Raw genomic sequence first — 21,896 nt, 5'->3', positions numbered from 1 at the left:
AATAGTATAGATGCATGCATATATAACATGTTTTTTCGAAGTCAAAATCATTTAGAAAGCTGACAATTCATTGAGGAGAAAGCATTATAATCAATCATTCATAAAGCAACATAACTTTATATAGAAAATGAAAAAATACAACGAGATTATTTCACCAAACGAATAAAAATCAAAAACTTACAACAAACAGACCAATTAATAATACAGTACCACACATACAGGCATACGCCGACAAATTCTAGCAAACGACATTGAATTGAATATCCGCAGCAACTTGAGTACTTAAGGGCACTTGCGGCGACCACCGTGGGTGGTGAGGTTAGCGTAGCACTCGCACTTGTCGTGGTTCCCGTAGGTGCTAGGTGGCACACAGTTGCACCTGGCGCAACAAGTCCCGCACGCTCTGTGACAAAGGTTTGGTCTACTTGAGAGCTTGCACCGTGCTATACAGGCACTTCCACAATCTACGTACATAAACGTTATTAATCTTACTAATTAGACGTTAATTAAAATATAAAGTTTTACGTGTGTGCGTATAAAGGTGATATTTTTACCAATTTTACTGCCGTAACCATCCTTTTTGTTTGAGCTTTCCTAAATGGATATTCGGAAAACGATAAATGTAAGAAGCATGTTAAAAAAAATATTGAGTATTTGTGATTAAAGATACATACCACATCGGCCTCGACGAGTTGGAGAACAAGAAGAGATACGAGAAGAGAAGCAACAAGAGCTTTTGAAATAGCCATAATCCTCAAAGGAGATGAATATTATATGAGAGAGAGCTAGCTCAATGAAGATTATACTATGTGTTTTTGAGTTGTTGTGTCTATTGAGAACTTGGAGGCCTTCTATTTATATCCCTGATTTCCATGGATAGTCGACCCCATACATTGGTCGAGACTATTCTTTTGTTTTATTTATTTCTTATAGAATAATTTTTGCCTTTTTGGGATAAATGAAATTGCCTTTCCGAATTTCAGAATTCGATAGGATATGGTAGCAAGTAGCCAATTAACACTTTAACACAGTTATTGATGATCATGAGAAAATCAGAAAATAAAACAAATTATACGCAATGCTTTTAGTTGTAGTTCTTTAAGAGAAAAGTCATTTGTAATTTTTACAGCAATTATATATATTTTTTAGTAATTATGTTTTTAACTATAAATGGCCAAGAGATGAAAAGATGGTTAATTAATCACCCAAATATTAATTATGTAACATTGGTTAAATGACAACTTTGAGGAATATGCTTACGTGTTAAGCTGAAAGCGCTCTTCATCTTTTTTTTAATTGGACCGACTTTACCATGATTATTAAAATAGTAATATTAAATAGAACACTCAATATTTTACCATATGTCATCAATTTCAAATATAAAAATAAATAAATATTAAACTCTTTACTTTGATGTTTGGTCATTTAATCTATTTTTTTTGGTCTAAGGTCATTTAATATATTAAAAATAAAACCATGAATATCTTTATAGAAAGAAAGACTGAAAAAGGAAGATGAAGCCGGAAGAATTCCTGTAAATTTTATATATTTGTATAACAGAACAGTTTGAGTAAAATTAAGTTGCATAACCTATTCTCTCTTTTTTTCGTTTTACGCAACATAAAATGATTTCATTCTTTCATTGAAGATCTGAAAAAGAAGGTTATGCTTTTAGTTCAGCTCATTTGAATTTTTTTTCGTTTAGTATATATTTTAAGAATCTATAAAATAGACTGAATAAAATTAGATTATATTACGTTTTTATAAACTTAAAATTAATTAAAATGAAGTAAACAAAAAATAAACTCAATGTTAAACAATTACCACCATCAAATTACTAAAATAGAAACAACAAGAAATATTATATAATATTTCGTGTCCTCTCTATGCTTTATTAAATTTGAAATATATTTTTACAAGCAGAGAAAAAAATTGCAAATACATAATTGATTTTAAATTGCAAGTATGTTATTATTTTACGTATTTCACTCTGGTGCGGGGTTTATCAGTTAGCAGCATAGTAATGTTTAGGTGTATATTTTACAAAAAAAAAAAAAATGTTTAGGTGTAAATGCGATATATTTTTCTTTAAGTGGGTCGGTTGATGCGTATAAAAGTTGTGCGTAGGCGGAGAAGAGAATATAATATATTGGTGGGAAAATAGGTTGTACTATTCGTGGTCTCTTTATTTACAAATGATTCGGTATATGTTTTCTCCACCATATTTTTATCTATAAATTATTTGAAATTCTTGTTTTTATGTTAATATTTCTTAAGAGGTCAAAAAACTAAAAGCCAATGTATTACTGTATAAGTGTAGACTTCTACGTTTCCGTATACATAAATGGATTCTGTTTATATACCTCATGTTACAGCTTGCACTTCTTCTTAGTTATGACCCACTACTCTTCTTGCGTATACTTTCTTTTGTTTTAAACAAGTTTCGTGATCACTCTTTACGATTTGTTTTAACACAACTATTTGTATTTTTACTGTCTACTATTCGCTGTTTTTTTTCTGTATATATTGATACAGTTTAAACTAATTTTTATGATCTGGTTTAAATTTTGACTTTTTTTTGGGTTGGAAAGTGAATGCTCCTCCTTTAACGAACCAAAATAGTAAATGCGTTTATGTTTACAAGAAGCTCACAGAGCTCGCAATTTAAGAGAATTTATAAAGACGAAGCAAAGAATGAATCCACTAGGGAACTAACTTTATCAAGAGTCGGTTTGTTAACCAGACCTTCAAACAGTCGATATGTATGCTTTTGTGAACCTGGCCTGCCCAAGGGGTTGAGTTTTGACGTTGTTATTCATATATCCAAGACCATGTTTAGAGAAACTTCATTGAAAGAGTTCTCAATTTTGAGTATCTCACACCAATTAATAAGTACAATTATGTTTTAGAAATTGTGAAATATTCATAATTAAGAACAACTTTTGCAATGAAACGGTTTTTAGAGCATTAGCATTGGTTGAATTTCTCAATGGATTTTTTCAATAAAATAAATGATTTAAATTAAAGACAAAAGAGAGAAAATGTGTTTTTTTCTTTCAGATACACAAACACATTTTTGAAAGACAATTGTTACACATGTCACTTTTATACTAATCTATAATTTTAAATATGTAAATTTACTGTCAAAAAAATCTAGTGAAATTTTAACCAATGCTAATGTTCTTAGAGTCATAATTAGAATCTAGCAAAAAAAACATCGAGACAATGGAAATCAAATCCCGAGAGTTCCGAAATAGTTAGAAAGACAAAGGAGAGGAGTGAAAGTGAGAGGTCACGGATCGTCTGTCTTGTGAGTTAGTTCTGTGTATGGCTTTTTCCACCGACCTTATCGACTCCAATAAGACGAACCCAGTGCCGTCTTAACCAATATAATAGTCCTGACCAAAACACAGAACATAGACTTTTTTATAAATATTTTCAATATTTTTTTTGACTGCATTTCTTTTAACTTGAACTCTAACACCTGAAACTAGTGTTTTGAAAACTAGATCGGACCGGCCGGCTGGACCAGACCGGCCGGCTTGACCATACCTGCCGGTCGGACCGTGACTCGGCCATCTATTCGGTTCCGGGTTATACTAAAAACCGGATTTGAGTTAAATTGGCAAACCCGGTCAAAAACCGGTAAAACTCGCTAAAACCAGTGATCAAGATCGATATTAAAATCTTTTTTTAAAAAATTCAAGTATTTTTTTTTAAACTGCAAATTTTAAAAATATTTCATAAAAAATTCATATTGTTTTCTAAGTATCTATCTAAATAAATTATTTTCATTATTTTATATTATTTTTAAAAAATTTATTTTTGTTTTCGTATCATTTTTAGATTTTAATAATTATATAAATTTTATAAAAATAATTTTATGTTATACATATAATAGTTACTTAATATAAAATTTAATTAAAATTTAAAATCCAGTTGAACCAGTTGGACCGGTCCGACCATTGATCTAGTTACAATGGCGAATCAATGTCGGGTCCGGTTTTCAAAACACTACCTGAAACAAATAGAAAAAAATATCTCAAAACTAATGGTGAATGTACTTATTTTTTATTGTTTTGTCTTGTAATAAATAAATTAGATTTAGTTAATTATGAATCTTTTTGATAATTTAACAGATTGAAATAGATCTTTAAAACAACACAAAAAATATTTGGACCCATTGATCCATGGCAAATGTCCATGTTGCCATGGATAAGCACCATACCGCACGCACACTACACACAGTCTATATCATAGACCATAGACCATAGTCATCTAATTTAATATAAATAATTGAGTCAACATATAGAATTTGTGTATGCATGAGAATGTCACTTCAATTATCATGGATACTACGTTCTGCGCCTTGCACGGAATAAACTTTATATACAAAAATTATTTTATGTATTATTTTTTTTTTACATATTATGAAATAATAAATATATACTAAAAAATTAAAAATAAGTAACTATTACACATATAATTAAATAGTGCGAACATATTTATAAATCTAAACAATATTTGTTTTCTATTTGATAGGATATATAATTAACTTTAAATGATATTAATATATATAGTATATTTTTAATATTAATGTCTATTAAAAGATGTTTTCTACTCATATTGTTTTTTGATCATTTGTTTCTTTTATAACAAAAACTTCAAATTAGTGATAACAAAATTTTCATTGTGGGATTAATTGTTTCACTAATTTATATTTTTTTAAAAAAAATACGTTGTCAATGTTTGTTCACAGCTTTTACCAAAAAATATTGTTCAAAATATATTTCAAAATTAAAATATTTGTGTATTTTATGTGGTATATAGTTTAATTTAAAAAATATAATATATATATATATATCTTTAATCTTAATAATTAATTAAATTAGACCTTTTACTTATTAGATTTTCTAATCATTTGTATTTTGTCATAAAAAAAATAAATCATGGATCATAAAATTTGAATGTGAGACTTTTAAGAGTTTTAGTAATTTATGGTAATTTTTAAAAATTCAAAATATAACATATACAGAAAAATCTAAATTTTTATTATTTGTTAATGTGGTTATTTAATTTATTTTAATAGTTTAATATTAAACAAATATAATAGAAGATGTATTAATTTTTATCGAATCTTTATTATTCAAAATCATTAATTATCATATATACTTTAGTCACATTAGGTAATTTCATAATTTTTGTTTAAGGAAATAATAAAGACCATTAATAATAAATTTATGGTTAGTTTAATGAAAAGTTTATTATATAATTATATGTACCAACCTATTTTTCTAATGATTCGAAATGGTGAAAACACATAACTAAAAAAAATGGTAATGTTTCTTATTAATATACAGGGAACACACGTTCGGTAGTCGTAGTCCGATCCTTCAAATCGCTAAGTCAAATCAATGAATATAAAAACTTGCCGTAAGGGAGACTAGAAAAAAAGGAGAATACGATTAAAAGATTTTTTTTTAACCTAAGAATCATTAAACTAATTAAAACAGGTTCAGCTACAAAAAAAAATTTAAAACAAGTGTTATATATAAATTGATTGATGTCCACAACCGTATTAGAGGCCCAAACCGCAGGAGAGAGAGAGGAGAGATAGTCGGCCGAATATGAGAGAGAGGCGGCCAAGAGACTTTCCATTCTTCTAGTTTTCCTAATTTACTTATGTTTATGATTTGTAATATTTCCTATTCTTGTATTTCCATTTATCTCTCTTGTAACCCTTATATAAAAGAACACTTATTCATTAATAATACACAGAACTTACAGATTCTAAATCCTAAGTTTCACAACACGTTATCAGCACGAAAGCCTCTAAAACACCCTGAGCCTAAAAACCAAATCGCAAAACCCTAACCCTAATCTACCCGGTGATTCAAACCCGACGAACCCTAATCCGTTCGCATCTCCGTTCTAGCTCGCATCCGACGATCAGCCCCAGCCCCTAGGCGTTCCTGATCCTAGACGACTTCAGCCTCAGCTCGCGTTCCCGGTTTGCTCCAGCTCGTTCGCGACAGACGACCAAGGCGTTCCCGAGCCGACGTTCGAAACCCGATAGGAGTTGGTGCGTGTTTCCGATCCAGCAAGGACAACTCGCGACATCAGCCTCAGTCCGTCCGCAAACAGCTCGATCCAACATTAGCCAGCTCGCGATCCGATAGGAGCCGACTCGCGTCCCGTTCGTGTCCAGCTCGCGGTTCTCTCTTGGTGGTCCGGTTTCTACAATCTACTAACCTAAGGTAATTCAAATTCTAAGAACATGAATCGAATCTGGTTGATTGCAAAGAATGAAACCCTAAAATATAATTTCTAAGATAAAACCATAGGACAATAGATCAAAACCCTAATGAGTAAATCGAAGCTCTATAAGTTCGATCCCCAAACCCTAAAACGAGATTGATCCATTGATCAATTAAAATCAAAGCCTTAATGGTTTTGAATCTCAAATCAAATTCCTTTGATCTAAGATCAAATTTTCGGAAATCCTAAAACCCTAATTCGAAAAATATTGATTGATTAAAACTTATTGATTGATTGAAATTGAATTGATCATCCTGAATTTGAAATTGCTTGTTAATCAAATCGAAACCTTAAAACCCTAATTCTGAAAATCGATTTTGATTGTTTGAAATTGAACATTGATTGATTGATTTGATCACCTAGAACTATTGTTAAGATTGCTTAAACTTGAAATATGAATAAATTGAAATCGTTTAGATTGTTTAAACTGAAACCCTAATAACCTAGTTTAGATTGTCTTAAAATCGAATCTGAAGCTGCTTACTAGGTTAATTGTTCTAGATCATATCATCTCGTAACCGTGTAGCCTTGTTGCATTCATACTCTAATTTGATCACACTTGATTGATTGCAAATTGCACCTAGAACTTATTATAGGAATGGTATTGAATCAAATTAAATAGTTGTATGGCTTGTTCTTTTGTTTGGCCGGGATTTTGCATGTTTGATTGCATCATGTATGAACTGATAAAAACCATGTTAGGATTGCAATTACATGACAAACTAAATGCATAAGAGTGAACCTATTGCATCCATAGCCGTGCGGCTGGCTTATTGGCCGAGAGACATAGATCTTGGCCGTAAGGCTTGATTGATTGTTTGAACATAAAACCCTAATCGTTTAAACACTAAAACCTATTCCTAAAAGATCTAAAAAAATATTTCGGATGTCGAAAATCAACAACCTTGATTTTGCTGTCCTAAATCTCTCTAGAGATAATTACCTTCAGTGGGCGCTTGATGCTAAGATCATCCTGAAATCCAAGGATCTCGGTGAATGTATCACCGAGGGCAATAATGCCAGTGAAAAAGATCGATACAGAGCCATCTTGATCATTCGTCATCATCTAGCTGAGAGTCTCAAGGATCAGTATCTAACCATTGAGAATCCACTAGATCTTTGGAAATAATTGAAATCGAGATATGATCACCAGAGAACAGTGATCTTACCAAAGGCTCGGTTTGATTGGACGAATCTCGGGATCCAAGACTATAAGTCTGTGGACGAGTATAACTCTGAACTGTTTAAGATTGTTTCTAAAATTGAACTGTGGTGATGAAAGTATTACGGATCAGGATATGCTTGAGAAAACCTTTTCCACTTTCCATGCAAGCAATGTATTGTTACAACAACAGTACCGTGAGAAAAGTTTCAAGACATATGCTAATCTTATTTCTTGTCTCTTGCTCGCTGAGCAGAACAATGAATTATTGATGAGAAACAGTCAGATGAAACCTCCTGGATCAGCTCCACTACCTGAAGCACACACGACAGAGGAAAATAAAGAGTCCAACCACGTTCAAGGAAATGGCCAGCATGGCCGTGGTCGAGACAAATCGAATGGACGTGGCCGCGGTCGAAGATTTTTTGGCCGCGGGCGAGGGAATGGTCGAGACCATGGACGAGATCGTGGCTCATTTGGAAGAGGCCATGGTCGCGGCCGTGGATCTACATTCAAACTCCAACACTCGACCAAATCATCAGACAAATCCGTGTGTCATGGGTATGGAATGAGCAATCATTGAGCTAAGACTTGTAGGACTCCCAAGCATCTAGTTGACCTCTATCAAGAGAGTTTGAAAGGGAAGAATCATGAAGTCCATATGACATATCAAGATGATGAAAATGATTTCGATCATGAAAAGGACGATCTTATGGATTATGAAACTTCAGATTGTCTTAAAGACTGAAGTTTGATTTCGACATTTGTAATCTAAATTTTGGTGTTCTTTGATTTGGTGTTTTCATTTCCAATGTTGTCATTTCTTTGAAACTTAATAATAAATGAATGGTTTTTATAAATGAAGTCTCTAAGCCACATGATCTTAAAAGACAAAAGATACTTCATAAACCTAACTCTGAAAAACGCCAACATCTCCACCATTGCGGGTATAGCTAGTCTCATAGAGGGTCATGGCCAGGCTAACATCATGTTGACTATGGGTACACATCTTGAGATATCAGATGCCTTGTATTCACCCAAATCTAAGAGAAGCCTATTAAGCTTTAAAGACATTCGAATGAATAGCTTTCATATTTGAAACCACGGGCGAAGGAAACAAAGAATCCCTTTAAATCTTTGATATCGTCCATGGCAATAAGAAAGTTTTAGAATCCATTCCCGCACTATCTACTGGTCTTTACCATGCTAAAGTCAGTATGATCGAAGTCAATGCCACTTTTAACAAAGAAGCAATCGACAATTTCACTCTAAACTCAAACGGCCATTCTCTTAAAGAGAAACAAATCATCCCTAAGCACATATCTTGTGTTGCTTGTTCCCAAGGGAAACTCATTTCTAGGCCATCACCAGTTAAAGTCACTAAGGAAATGATAAACTTGGCATTTGCCAGGTTACTTTCTCAGATAATTTGATTACGAGCTCATTTCCAGACTATACGTCTTCGTAATACTGGTGAATTCACTTCCCAAGCGTTTAATGATTACTGTATGTCCATGGGGGTAAGTGTGGAACACTCCGTGACACATGTACATACACATAACGGCTTGGCCGAATCATTTATGAAACGCATACAACTCATAGCTCGACCATTACTCATGCGGTCGAGACTTCCGGTCTCAGCGTGGGGACACGCGGCCGATATTCCCCATTACAATTGCTTACGGGTCACGAGCCAGACATTTCCCATCTAAAGACATTCGGCTATGCCGTTTTTGTTCCAATTGCTCCACCACAGAGAACAAAGATGGGACCTCAAAGGAGGATGGGGATATATGTTGGATTTGATTCCCCTACGATTTTAAAGTATCTCGACCCAATTACGGGTGATTTGTTTAAAGGCCAGATACGAAGATTGACATTTCAATGAATCTGAACTTCCAACATTAGGGGGAGATAGCAGTAAAATGGTAAAAGAAATATCATGGAATCAAACATCCATATCTTGGCAAGATCCTCGGACTCAAGAATGAGATTTAGAAGTCCAAAAGATTATACAAAAGCTAGCTTAAACAATTGCCAGATTCCGTTACTGACCCGAATAGAATGACTAAGTCATATATACCAGCTGTTAATGCACCAATAAGAATTGATGTTCAAGAAGGACACAATCAAGTTGCTACTGAGTCTAAGGCACGTTTGAAAACGTGGTAGACCAATAAGTTCCAAAGATAAGATCCCTCGGATATTAAAAAAGGTGCTAATAAATCTGTGGACGAGGGAATCCTAGACATGGTCGATCCTAAGATGGACAAACTTAAAAGCCACGGCCGTGGATGAGGAAACCATAAAAAAAATGGTTGTACCTAAGGTGCCTAACAATGAGGCTTGGGACGCCAAACTTCAGGGTACTGAAGGTCATAATGAAACCTCAATAAGTTATGTCATGTCCGGGAAACAAATGGAACAAGAGAAAGAATGTCGACATTGATGATATATTTGCATGCAGTGTAGCACTTGAGATTATGAAATGAATGAGGATCATGAACCCACGTCCATACATGAGTGCACTCAACAAATCATATTAGATCAAATGGAAAGGGGACATGGAGTTAAGTTCATTAAGAAAAGAGAGGTTTTGGTCCCATAGTTCGGACACCTCTAGATATGAAACTAGTTGGACAAAATGAGTCTTTGTGAAAGAAATGATACATGACGAGATAGCAAGATATAAGGCACTGCCATATGCACAAGGATTCCACAAAAACCAGGAATCAATTATGAGGAGACATACTCCCATGTGGTGGATACAACAAACATTTAGATTCCTAACAAGTCTGGCCATAAAAGAAGAAAAATAGACTTGCGGTTAAAGGATGTAGAAACCGCCTACTTGTATGGTCCATTCGATAATGAGATATATATATATATATAAGTCCCAGAGGGTATTGAGTTGTCAAATGCAACAGGTTCTCGAGAACTAAAGTATACAAGCATATGTTAATGATATAAAATATCCTAGGAACCTCTGAAGAGATTTTCCAAACGGTTGAATACCTTAAGAAAGAATATGAGATGAAAGATCTCGGGAAAAACGAAATTCTGTTTGGGATTACAGCTTGAGTACATAAGTGATGGAATCCTTGTGCATCAAATGGCATGTACAGAAAAGGTACTCAAGAGATTCAATATGGCTGATTGCCATCCTCTAACCAGTCTCATGGTCGTGAGATCTCTCGGTCTGGACACTGACCCATTCCGTCCCAAGATGGACGATGAGGATGTCCTAGGTCCCGAAATGCCATATCTCAGTGCCATAGGAGCTTTAATGTATTTGGCAACTCACACACGGCCTGATATAAGCTTTGTCGTGAACCTACTATCTAGGTTTAGCTCTTGCCCGACCCAAAGGCACTGGAACGGGATTAAACATGTTCTTCGTTACCTGCAAGGAACGAAAGACTTGGGTCTATATTATACTAACCATAACAAAGATGGTTTAGTTGGCTCTGCTGATGCAGGATATCTATCAGATCCACATCATGCTCGATCACAGACAGGATATGTCTTTACACATGGAGGTATAGCCATTTCATGGCGTTCCATGAAATAAACCATCGCGGCCACATCATCCAATCACTCGGAAATCTTGGCCATACATGAGGCCAGCCGCGAGTGTGTTTGGTTGAGGTCGATGACCCAACACTTCCGAGCTGATTGCGGGATGGCCGAGAGAAAAGAGCCAACCGTGATGTATGAGGACAATGTTGTGTGCATTGCTCAGCTCAAGGACGGTTACATAAAAGGTGATAGGACGAAACATATATTGCCTAAGTTCTTCTTCACTCACGAGCTTCAGAAAGCCGGTGAGGTTCAGGTCGTCCAAGTACGATCAAGTGACAATTCAGCAGACCTATTCACCAAAGCACTTCCTACCTGCACGTTCAGGAAGCTCACACATCAGATTGGGATGCGTAGGCTGAAGGATATCCACTGAGGTTCACATCAGGGGGAGTAGTGCGTGTTGTACTCTTTTTCCTTCATCATGGTTTTGTCCCACTGGATTTTCCTGATAAGGTTTTAATGAGGCAACATTAAACATATTACAATCCCTGTATAGTCATGGCATCCAAGGGGGAGTGTTATAAATCAATTGATGGATGTCCATAACCGGTCCGATCTATTAGAGGCCCAAACCGCATGAGAGAGAGAGAGGAGAGAGAGTTGACCGAGTATGAGAGAGAGACGGCCAAGAGACTTTCCATTCTTCTAGTTTTCCTAATTTACTTATGTTTATGATTTGTAATCTTTCTTATTCTTTTATTTCCATTTATCTCTCTTGTAACCCTTATATAAAGGGAATACTTATTCATTAATAATACACAAAACTTACAGATTCTACATCCTATAATAATACACAAAACTTACAGATTCTACATCCTAACAACAAGTAAATACTCTAACTACAACAATTTCCTAAACTGTATTATAAATATCCTGATTGCCATGTTAGGAGGTTTTTTTTTTTTTTTTTTGGCATCAAACGACTATTATATTACTCAAGTTTGAGGTGGTCTGGGAAGCCAGACCGGAATAGAACAACTCCAACTATAGGTTAAGAGGTTAAAGCCTGGTATCCAAAGTAGTAAATAAAAAATGTATTTTTGGGTATTTACAAGATATCGCCTCAGTGAAGTAAGTAGTAACACTTAAGAGAAAACTCCAACGATAGGTTTTATGGATTTTTTATAATTAAAAATAAATAAAAAATATTGGGAAAATTGCTAAAAGAGAACAAGAAAACAGCATAGTTGTCCCTATGGTATAAATCTTTTTTTGTCCATTTTTTCTCCGTTTTACCCTTTCCATATGTTAAAATTAATGAAATAAATAGTTATATGAATCAGAAAAATTATTAAAAATATAAACAATTAATAAAACACCCATTTACACAAACACATATTTTTTTTGGGTTGAAAAACATAATAAATAATATTTTTAAATTACGTTCTACTAAAAGTAGAATTCTGTTTCTACACAAAACGGGTAAGTAGAAAATGAATTCTAGAATGAACACATCCATCTACTTGTTTTAGAACGTACAAACTACTTTTTACTATAATTCTAAATATGGGGAATACGTATTCTACTATTTGTAATGATCGCTACTTTTATTCAGAAAACTGTTTCTACTTTTATTGAGTATTCTAAGTTATCAGGAATGCAAAATCTAAAACATATACGAACGTCCACATAGTGTAGAAATTACATTCTGGAATTTTGTTATGTTCTACACAGTGTAGAAGGTGCCTTCTACGGATAAAAAAACTGAATTTTCGAAAATTAAGGAAGTTGCAGTTTTTAAAATATTCTCAAAATATTCTAACTTCCTAAAACGTGTTTTCATTGATTTGGTTCGTGAAAAATTAAAAAAAAAATCGATTTTGAATGTTCTTCTTCACCAATCTATGATTTTCCAATGATTTCTCTATAGTTTGTCTTGTGATTTTTACAAACTCTTGTTCTATGATGCATATCTATACAACATGTGGTGTTTGGGAGTTTGGAGCAACCACGGGATGGGTTTTTACGGCTGATGAGAGAGGGGCTAGGCTACTGTTATTGGAATCAACTTCTACCTTAGAGGATTTTAAAAGAATGGTTTTGGAAGATTTTGATATGGAAGAAGATAGCTTACCCGATTTGGAGTTGAGTTATCTACCTAATGAGTTGATCAATACATCAACTTGTCCGCCTGTGATCATTGCAAATGATCGACAGCTTCAGAATTTTGTTTGTTTTGTTCAAAAGTGTGTTTCTACTCGATTGTGTGTAACATCTAAAGCCAAAGTTGAGAATCTGAATGAACCAGACTTTGATCTTAACAAGTCGCCAGCTGATTCAACTACTGCTCAAGAGGAGGGAAACTCGGTTGATAGGGGGAATGAACCAGCTCCTGTGTTTGTTGAGAGGCAGTGCGAGGAAAAGAAAGAAAAGATTAGAAGAGTCGAAGTTGATGAGGATGCCTATCATGCCGATACCATGATCTCGGCCAAAGAGGACGTACATAAGATGTCAAAGTTTTCTGTGCTCAATGTTGTTAAGAAGGGACAATTGTTTGAGAACAAAACTTTGCTGAAGGCGACTTTTGAGATATGTGCAATGAAGCATAACTTTCACTATGAGGTTATCAAAACGGATAGACAACTTTGGTACGTTAGATGTGAGGATAATGCATGCAATTGGTGTGTTCGAGCAGAGTGTTTGCAGGATTCTGAATATTTCATTATCAAAAAGTATGTCGGTGAACATACATGTGCACCTTCAAACAAAACCAAACCGGGTAGGACTGCTTCGGCCAAAACTATAGGCAGTCTGATTATGCATAGGTATGAAGGGGTTAAGGAAGGGCCGAAATGCAATGATATAATACAGATTATGCTTATGGATCATGGCTGTGAGATCACGAAATCTTTAGCATGGGATGCTCGTGAATATGCGGTTAATGCTGTTAGAGGTATACCAGAGAGAAGTTATGGAAAAATACCGAAATACTTGCACATGCTCAGAGAGGCTAATCCGGGAACACATTCATCGTATGAGATTGACAGCAAAGGGAGATTTCGGTACCTGTTTATTGCATTTGGGCAATCGCTACGAGGATTTAACAGAGTCATAAGGAGGGTTATTGTGGTTGATGGCACTTTTCTGAAGAACAAATACAAAGGAGTTCTATTGGTTGCAACTGCTGTAGACGGAAATTCTAATTTGTATCCTCTTGCATTCGGAGTAGTCGACTCAGAGAATGAAAATTCTTGGGAATGGTTTATGAGACAACTAAATAGTGTCATTGCTGATGATCATCATTTGGCTTTCATTTCGGATAGACATGCGGCCATTGCTAAGGCGCTTGAGACTGTGTATCCAACAGCTAAACATGGTATTTGCATTCATCATTTGTTGAATAATGTGGTAACATATTACCATGGGAAAGGACTTGTTGGGTTGGTTGCAAAGGCGTCCAAGGTTTATAGAGTTGCTGAGTTTGAAAAGATATTTGCTAATGTGTGTAATATCAGTCCGGCAATTGGAAAATACCTAAGGGATGCTGAAGTCCAAAAGTGGGCAAGATGTCAATTCTCTGGATATAGATATGACATAAGGACAACAAACCCTGCCGAATCCATCAACTCTGCTTTGCGTTCGCCGAGAGAGTATCCAATCATTCCCTTGTTGGACAGTATCAGAGAAATGCTGACTCGGTGGTTTTATAACCGTAAGAAAAAGATTTCAAAGCATAATCATCCTCTTACCGAAGATGTGGAGAAAAAGATTGAAAGGAGAACCGAGAAAGGCAAAAGATTTGCAGTTTACCCTGTCAGCGATGGTCGCTTGCTTGTTAGAGGTGATAAAATCGACTGCTTAGTTGATTTGGATAGACGTACTTGCTCATGTGGGAAGTACAACCTGATGAAGATACCTTGTCGGCACGCAATTAAAGCTGGGTTTCATGTTGGCAGACAGCCACACACATTAACTGATTTATTTTACACTACAGAAGCTTGGCGAGAAGCTTATCATGAAAGCATCAATCCTATTGCTGTTCCTGAGGATGCTTGGTCCATGCCAGAAGATGTTGTCGTGGACAATGTGCTACCACCAGAGTCAAGAAAATCAGTTGGAAGGAATAGAAAACGGAGATATGAAACTGTTGAAGATAAACTTCGGTCATCGCAAACATCACAAAAGAGGCAGCCTCGCAAGTGTAGTAGATGTGGTATTAGTGGGCACAACAGAGCAACTTGTAAAATACCAATATAGTCAGTCACATATGGTAAGGGTCAGCTTATATAGCCAGTTCGTTTATATGTTTTTCAATCTCGATTTAATTGTGTTTCAGGTATTTATGTTTCTGTTACAGGTTGGTCTGTTCAAGTATGCAAGTTGTGGTGTTTGAAAGTGCAGTATTGCCTTGTCTCGTATGGTTTTTTCTTCTAAAAACAATCAACTTTGTTTAACTTTGGATACTTTGGATAATTCTTGTATGGTTATTTTATCAGTTTCATTGTTATACATTGGTATTATTTTCACTTCACTTCTCTATCTCTCTGTTTGTTTAGTTATGTTCAGCTATGCTTTTGAGTTCGAGTTTAAGTTTGTTTGACAATAGCTGATGTCTGATTTTTCAACAAAAAAGGTGGATTGTAAGAACAGATCACTGAGCACAAAATATAAGAACCATTTGACTGGTAAAGTCGACACAAATATTGTTGCAACAAAACACTTATTGAAGCCAATACTAAGAACCAAATGACTGGTAAAAATGAAAAAAACACACTAACAAGAAGATACTTAGAACCAGTAGACTGATTTCACTCATTCTTGGCTTCTTAATCTTCCAAAAAGCCATAGAATGCTTCCTAAGCAACCTAATTCGAGTGAATTTTTCTGCTTCCTAACTTCTTCTTCTATTCTCTGTGTGATACTACTTTTCAGATCTTCAATCTCTTCTACAATTCTCCCTTGCTCAGCCTCTACCCTTCGAATCTCATCAAGCAAGGCGTCATCAACCCACTTAAATAAATGATTTTCCTTCTTTCGCTACATAGAAACGAAAATCAAATTAGGAGAAGTAAAATGGAATGAAAAAACATGCTGTTTATCCTACACAATCGAAAATCGAATCAGACAAAAAAGGAACATAACAAATCGGTAATTGAATCGAAAAACAAATCAAGACTATGAACCTGTGCCCCTATTTCACATCTATAGAACCGTCGGTAAGGATTGTCATCAGTTCTCGAGTAGAATATCACAACCCCTTTCCCGCACCAGCACCTAGATGGCACCCCGTATGAATGTCGCCTTGAAGTATTCATGTGTGTGAGAAACTGCTTCAGAGAGAAAAAGGAGATTGACGAAAAAGAAGAACAGAAAAAAATGGGAAAAGTCGGGTTTGGTTGCTGAGTTGGTGTTATATATGTCGGGTTTTAGGTTTATTGTGGATCTAGTTCTGGTCGGGTTTGATTGTTGAGTTGGATCAAAAGTCTGGTTTGCAAGAAGCCAAGTTAAGTGTATTACATTTGATTCGATTTATTTACTCCTACGGGATGATCTAGTAAAACAATTATTCTAAATGTTCTTGTGGTCTTGTTCCGGGTTTTTGTTTCGTTTAGGGTATGTTTAGGGTTTAGGTTAGGTTTGACTGTGGTCTTGTTATGGGTTTTTGTTTCGTTTAGGGTATGTTTAGGGTTTAGGTTAGGTTTGACTGTGGTCTTGTTATGGGTTTTTGTTTCGTTTAGGGTATGTTTAGGGTTTAGGTTAGGTTTGACTGTGGTCTTGTTCCGGGTTTTGTGTTTCGGTTAGGGCATGTTTAGGGTTTAGCTTAAGGTTCTAATTTAAAACAGTGTTAAATTCTAGCATTCTTCAGCTAAAAACTCTTAATAACAAAACCACAAGATGTACATTTGATTACAAGAGTCAATCCTAAAAATCATAATTAAACACTAGAAGTTATACAATAAACTAAGCAGTCTTGTTCCTAAAAATGATAATAAAATCTAGAAGTTATACATCAGATTAAGCAATCTTGTTCATTACATTAGAACTTGAAACCAAGCAGTCTCACAAAATCTCTTCTACAGTCGAAGAGAGACACTCCGGGGATTGATACTTTGACATCCTATCAATCAATTCCGGATCATTAGCTGCTTCCCAAAGATCCCATAGAATCCTGTGGCGAGCTTCGATAATGTTACCATCATGCAACAACGACAACTCCAATCCAAGCGCATGACACTCAATGAACTTCACTGCATAGACGCCACAGTCGCATGCACTTTTATTCAGATTCCCAACGGGGACATAGGAAACAGTATATGCACCGACTGCGAAATCCTTCTGGTGTCTCATAGGCTGAACTGCCTTGACAATACGCGGAATAAGGTTTGCGAACCCATCCACCTCCTTGTACCTTTTCTTACCCGAGCAGTCGAACACTTCAATGCTCCTCGTCACGAAACTGATGCACAAGGCGATCCAATGATTCCCACTGACATGAACAGGGACATACAGGCGATCCACATCTATATTCCATATCTCATGTGTCCTGCCATGTGGTGGAAGGACTCCTTTACCGAACTGCAGTAGCAAATTATGAAGCATGTAGCTCTTTCTACCCTGAGCTTCTAAATGACCATACTCTTTTTTAATCATATTGCTGAAGACGACAGTCATGAAGGCGACACGATGAGGTCTCCATCGTTTCAAAGATGTTCTCTCCCGGAATACGTACATTGCAGCGTCAATCTCCTGCATATTTTGAAAATCTTAGCACACACAATGTATTTAAAAGACACATATGGAAGCAAATAGTCTCTAAGGTTTACCAAGCTATTTAACCACTCAGATTTATCCATAAGACGATTAGCAATCTCAAAATCTAAAGTGGCAGGTCCAATCCGTATAGGTCTGAAACCAAATACAATGATAAAATTGTAAAACATTCATTAGTTTATTTTAAATGTATTAATACATGTCAGATGAATGAGAATAGAGTACTTACGTGGAGGAAGTTGACCAAGTTCTAACTTTTTCCCAATCCTCTTCACGGAAAAACACCAACGCGGCATCTGGCGAGTCTTCTTTGGTTCGATCCATTTCCTCATCATTCCACTGCAGTGGAGCCATGTTAAACGGTTTCGATTTACTTAACGTCTCAACTTTCACTTGAGACAGATCAAAACCGTCAACAAATGTAGCTTGGGACAGGTCCCGCAAGTCTTGTGTACTCAATCCAAAATCAAAATCATTAGTTTCTGTAGCAATCTTTTTCCCGTCCTATTCATTAAAATTTAAAACATTGCATATAAGAAGAAGCCATTTATTCATAACACAAACAAAGCATTACATTCATAGAGTTTAATACACAAACATTCAAACATATTACACTTTAGAAACCTATTACACAAAGTTTCACATTCCATATTACATAATATTACACAGTCAATATAAAGTTCCATAAGCCTAGCTCCAGCACCCTAACTCAAGCATCCTAGTTCCAGGTTCATCAAGTTCTACACTTTCTCTTAGGTAGTACCTTTTTTGTTGGAGTAGGTTGATCGCCTTTGCGCTTAGGTTGAGCTTGAGCGCCTTTGCTCTTAGGTGGAGCTTGAGCGCCTTTGCTCTTAGGTGGAGCTTCCTTGGCTTTGCTGTTTAGTGGAGCTTCTTCAGTTTCTTTCTTACTAGGATAGCTTCCTTCACCAGTCAAACTGATTGCGTCCTTGAGCTGTGAAACCTCAATCTCCATCTTTTCCATCCTCTCTGTAAACACCCTCTCCATATTCGCCATTTGCATACTGAGCACATCTCCCAATGAAGTGACAGATGTGCGGATAAGACCCTCAATGAAACTCATAGTTTCAGGACCAAAAGTCAGAAACTTTTCTGCTGATCGCTTACACAGCACCTTCTTCTTTCTTGTCTCTGCTCCTTCATCAAGAAACTTTCTCTTGCCTTTTCCTGCGACCTTAACCGAAGAGTTCTCCTCGTCTGCTACAACATCCGTATGATCCACGATCTTATCAGCTTCTGACCCTCTATCATGGCTGTCGGGTTCCTCCATTTTAGACTCTTCAGGGTCTAAAACTGGCCAGTCTGTGTTGCTCCAATCATACTTGTTCCTGATCCTCCCCAAAACAAGGTCCACTCGTTCATCTTCCATCTCACCCTCCCTTGTGTACTGAGCATCTAGAAACACATCACCATTACCAGTCACTGATATGACCGAGAAGAAGTTATCCTGCAAACAGTTAAAACATGAAAATCCAAACAAAATATATACAACAACCATATAAAAGAAAAAAACAGAGAGAATGTTACCTTCTTAGTTAAGGAGTCCTCGAGCTCAATGATGTCTTCATAAGAAACTTTTGCAACTCCTTTCCAATTGCCACACCTTGGACCTTTGAAGCTGTCTGAGACTCTTCTGCCTAATATTTCTCCAAAATCAGGAATTGCCTCCATAATCCAAATCTGGAGAGCATAGGAGAAACCCTCGAAAATGTAGCTCTCCTTCTTACCCAACTTCTTCATTGCCTTCTCAATCGAACTCAACAGGAAATCATACGAGTGAAGACCCCAATGGAACTTCCGAACCTTGTCAAAATCCATCACCAACTTGATGTACATATGAGGGATGGACACCTTCTCATCTCTCCCCATCACCACACCCACTATTACACACAAGTAGATCAACCTCATCCTATCAAGCCGCGTCCAAGTGTGAACTTCTTGTAGATGAACCTTTCTGATCGACTGCAAGGTGATCTTACCACCTGTGTGCAGTAGGTTACTCCAAAAACCCCCGTCGTTTTTCCATTTCACTACGTCACTGTTAGTTTCCCGTGTAATCTTGAGGCCTGTCACAGCATGGTACTCCTGAAGCGAAAACCGGAGAGGCGTCCTCGCAAAAACAAACCACTTCTCATGCAGCTTTGAGGTAATCAGCTGTCTACATATGAAGCTATCCACTAGTTTCCCAGAGAACTTGAGATCATTTTCGGCAATAGCCATGATATGTGTGAAAACAGGATCTCTCTTCACATCATCGTACTCTGCACACATAGCTTTCTTCAGATCTCTGATAAGTTCCATGCGGCAACTGTTGTTGATCTTCTTAACCCGAGGTTCTGAACCCTCTGCATATAATCGTTTAGGTAGCTCCAGCTCCATATCTACAAAAGATAATAAAACACATGGTTGTTAACAGCAATATCATAAACATGCAAACGTCCGAAACAAGCGTAAGAGTGAAACTGAGCCAGAGTGAAACTGAGCCAAACACAAGATAATAATCAAAAGCAAAACACCATTGTCTAATCAAATTTAAATTTAGAAACACAGTAGATCGATTAATCAAATAAGACAAGTCAATCTCCATCTCGCAATCAAATCAGCAAATTAAGACAATTAACAGTCAAATACACACAAACTTTGTTCAGCGAAATCAGTATCGTAACACTCATAAAGACAAACACAAACACTAACATTGTTCACCAAAATCGGTTCACATAATCAAAAAGTCAATTCAGACAAGCAAACAAATATTGATCCAAGTCAAAGTAACAAACTTAATAATGAAACAAAGACTAAGACAAATCAAAGAAACAAACCGTTCACAAATTGAGACCAGATAGCCGGATGAGAGAGGCGGAGAAGGGGAGAGAAGCCGAAAGGTGGAGAGAAATGGAGAGAAGCGACGAGAAGCAGAGAGGCGGAGAGTAGCGGAGAGGTGAAGAGAATCAGAGAGAAGCGCCGAGAAGCGGAGAGGCAGAGAGGCGGATAAGCTCGATTTTGCCTTTGATTTCACTGGTTCGTCCACAAGATCGCCATCTTCAAAGTCTCAATTTTTTGGCCATCAGAGAGAGGCGGTGAAACAAAAACGAAATTAGTTCAGAGGTGGAGGCAAACAGAGAGAAGCAGCGAGCAGCAGAGAGGCGGAGAAGCTTGATTTCGCCGTTGAATTCACCGGTTATTACACAGGATCGCCATTTTCAAAGTCTCGATTGTTTTTCTTGAGAGAGAGGCGGAGAAACCAACAAGAAATTAGGGTTACGTGTTTTGTTCCCTTTTTGTTTTAACTTTTTTAATATATCTTTGTAACACGTTTTTTTAAAAAAAAAAATTACTTAGCACATGAAACAAACACAATTAAATTATGTTTAATTAGATTAATTCAAGGTTAGTTTTGGAATTTTGGAAAATTTTATACTAAAGGGACAATTTAATGATGGATTTATACCATAGGGACAACTATGTTGTTTTCTTGTTCTCTTTTGGCAATTTTCTCAAAAATATTTAAAAGAACAAAGAGAAAGATGAAAAAATTCTTAAAACTCAACCTTTTAGAACCCATTAACAATTTTAAATAACACATGTCACCTAACTAACATTTCATCTATTTAAAAAAATCAAAACAAAAATCTGAAATCATAATGCTATTATTTTTTTCTTTTAGATACTTTCATGGTATCAAACCATTGAAGTTGGTCTTATGCTACCAAAAGTATATACAAAAAGAAACATAATTAAGAAAATAAATAAATACAAGTGAGTTCTTTAGCCAGCTATGAAGTGTTGTTATTCACTTAACAGCTGTAGTATACTAGTTTGACATAAAATAAAATAAAAAATTTTGCCAACCTGTGGTCTCTTTGGCGTTCTTTTATTCCCATCCCATTCTAGGGCTTAGTTGTTATTAGGGCCACGAGATTTAAAAAAACTGGAGTTTATAGTCTAGTAGTTTATGTTAATATTATTAACTTATAATGGGTTCTTTCAAGCAAATTGACTTAAAAGAAACATGCACTTTAATTTAAGATATTATTTGAAATATTTATTCTCAGACACACATTATGTGTTTTCAATTACCGGATAAAACACTTCTAACTAGAGAGAC

At 35.9% G+C, this 21,896-nt stretch overlaps 3 protein-coding genes across 3 annotated transcripts; 1 reads left to right on the top strand and 2 right to left on the bottom strand.

Annotated features, from left to right (window-relative positions):
• Window positions 1-101: 101 nt before the first annotated feature.
• On the bottom strand, window positions 102-897 carry LOC106433346 (gibberellin-regulated protein 1). The gene is made up of 3 exons (XM_013874189.3): window positions 675-897; window positions 555-594; window positions 102-464 (listed from the first exon to the last, which is right to left on the bottom strand). Exons 1-3 carry the CDS (start codon window positions 747-749, stop codon window positions 283-285), a joined length of 297 nt encoding a protein of 98 aa, XP_013729643.1. The 5' UTR covers window positions 750-897; the 3' UTR covers window positions 102-282.
• A 12,070-nt stretch (window positions 898-12,967) lies between these two features.
• Window positions 12,968-15,259, top strand: LOC106433353. Its single transcript, XM_022704385.2, has one exon. It carries the CDS (start codon window positions 12,968-12,970, stop codon window positions 15,257-15,259), a length of 2,292 nt encoding a protein of 763 aa, XP_022560106.2.
• A 1,604-nt stretch (window positions 15,260-16,863) lies between these two features.
• On the bottom strand, window positions 16,864-21,136 carry LOC106433359. The gene is made up of 6 exons (XM_013874198.3): window positions 20,611-21,136; window positions 19,319-20,172; window positions 18,537-19,238; window positions 18,003-18,277; window positions 17,827-17,908; window positions 16,864-17,749 (listed from the first exon to the last, which is right to left on the bottom strand). Exons 2-6 carry the CDS (start codon window positions 20,168-20,170, stop codon window positions 17,063-17,065), a joined length of 2,598 nt encoding a protein of 865 aa, XP_013729652.2. The 5' UTR covers window positions 20,171-20,172; window positions 20,611-21,136; the 3' UTR covers window positions 16,864-17,062.
• Window positions 21,137-21,896: the final 760 nt, after the last annotated feature.

The sequence above is a fragment of the Brassica napus genome, chromosome C6, assembly GCF_020379485.1.
Source record: "Brassica napus cultivar Da-Ae chromosome C6, Da-Ae, whole genome shotgun sequence".
NCBI lineage: Eukaryota > Viridiplantae > Streptophyta > Magnoliopsida > Brassicales > Brassicaceae > Brassica > Brassica napus.
The sequence above is the reverse complement of the archived record's forward strand: the minus strand, read 5'-3'. Positions and strand labels throughout refer to the sequence as shown.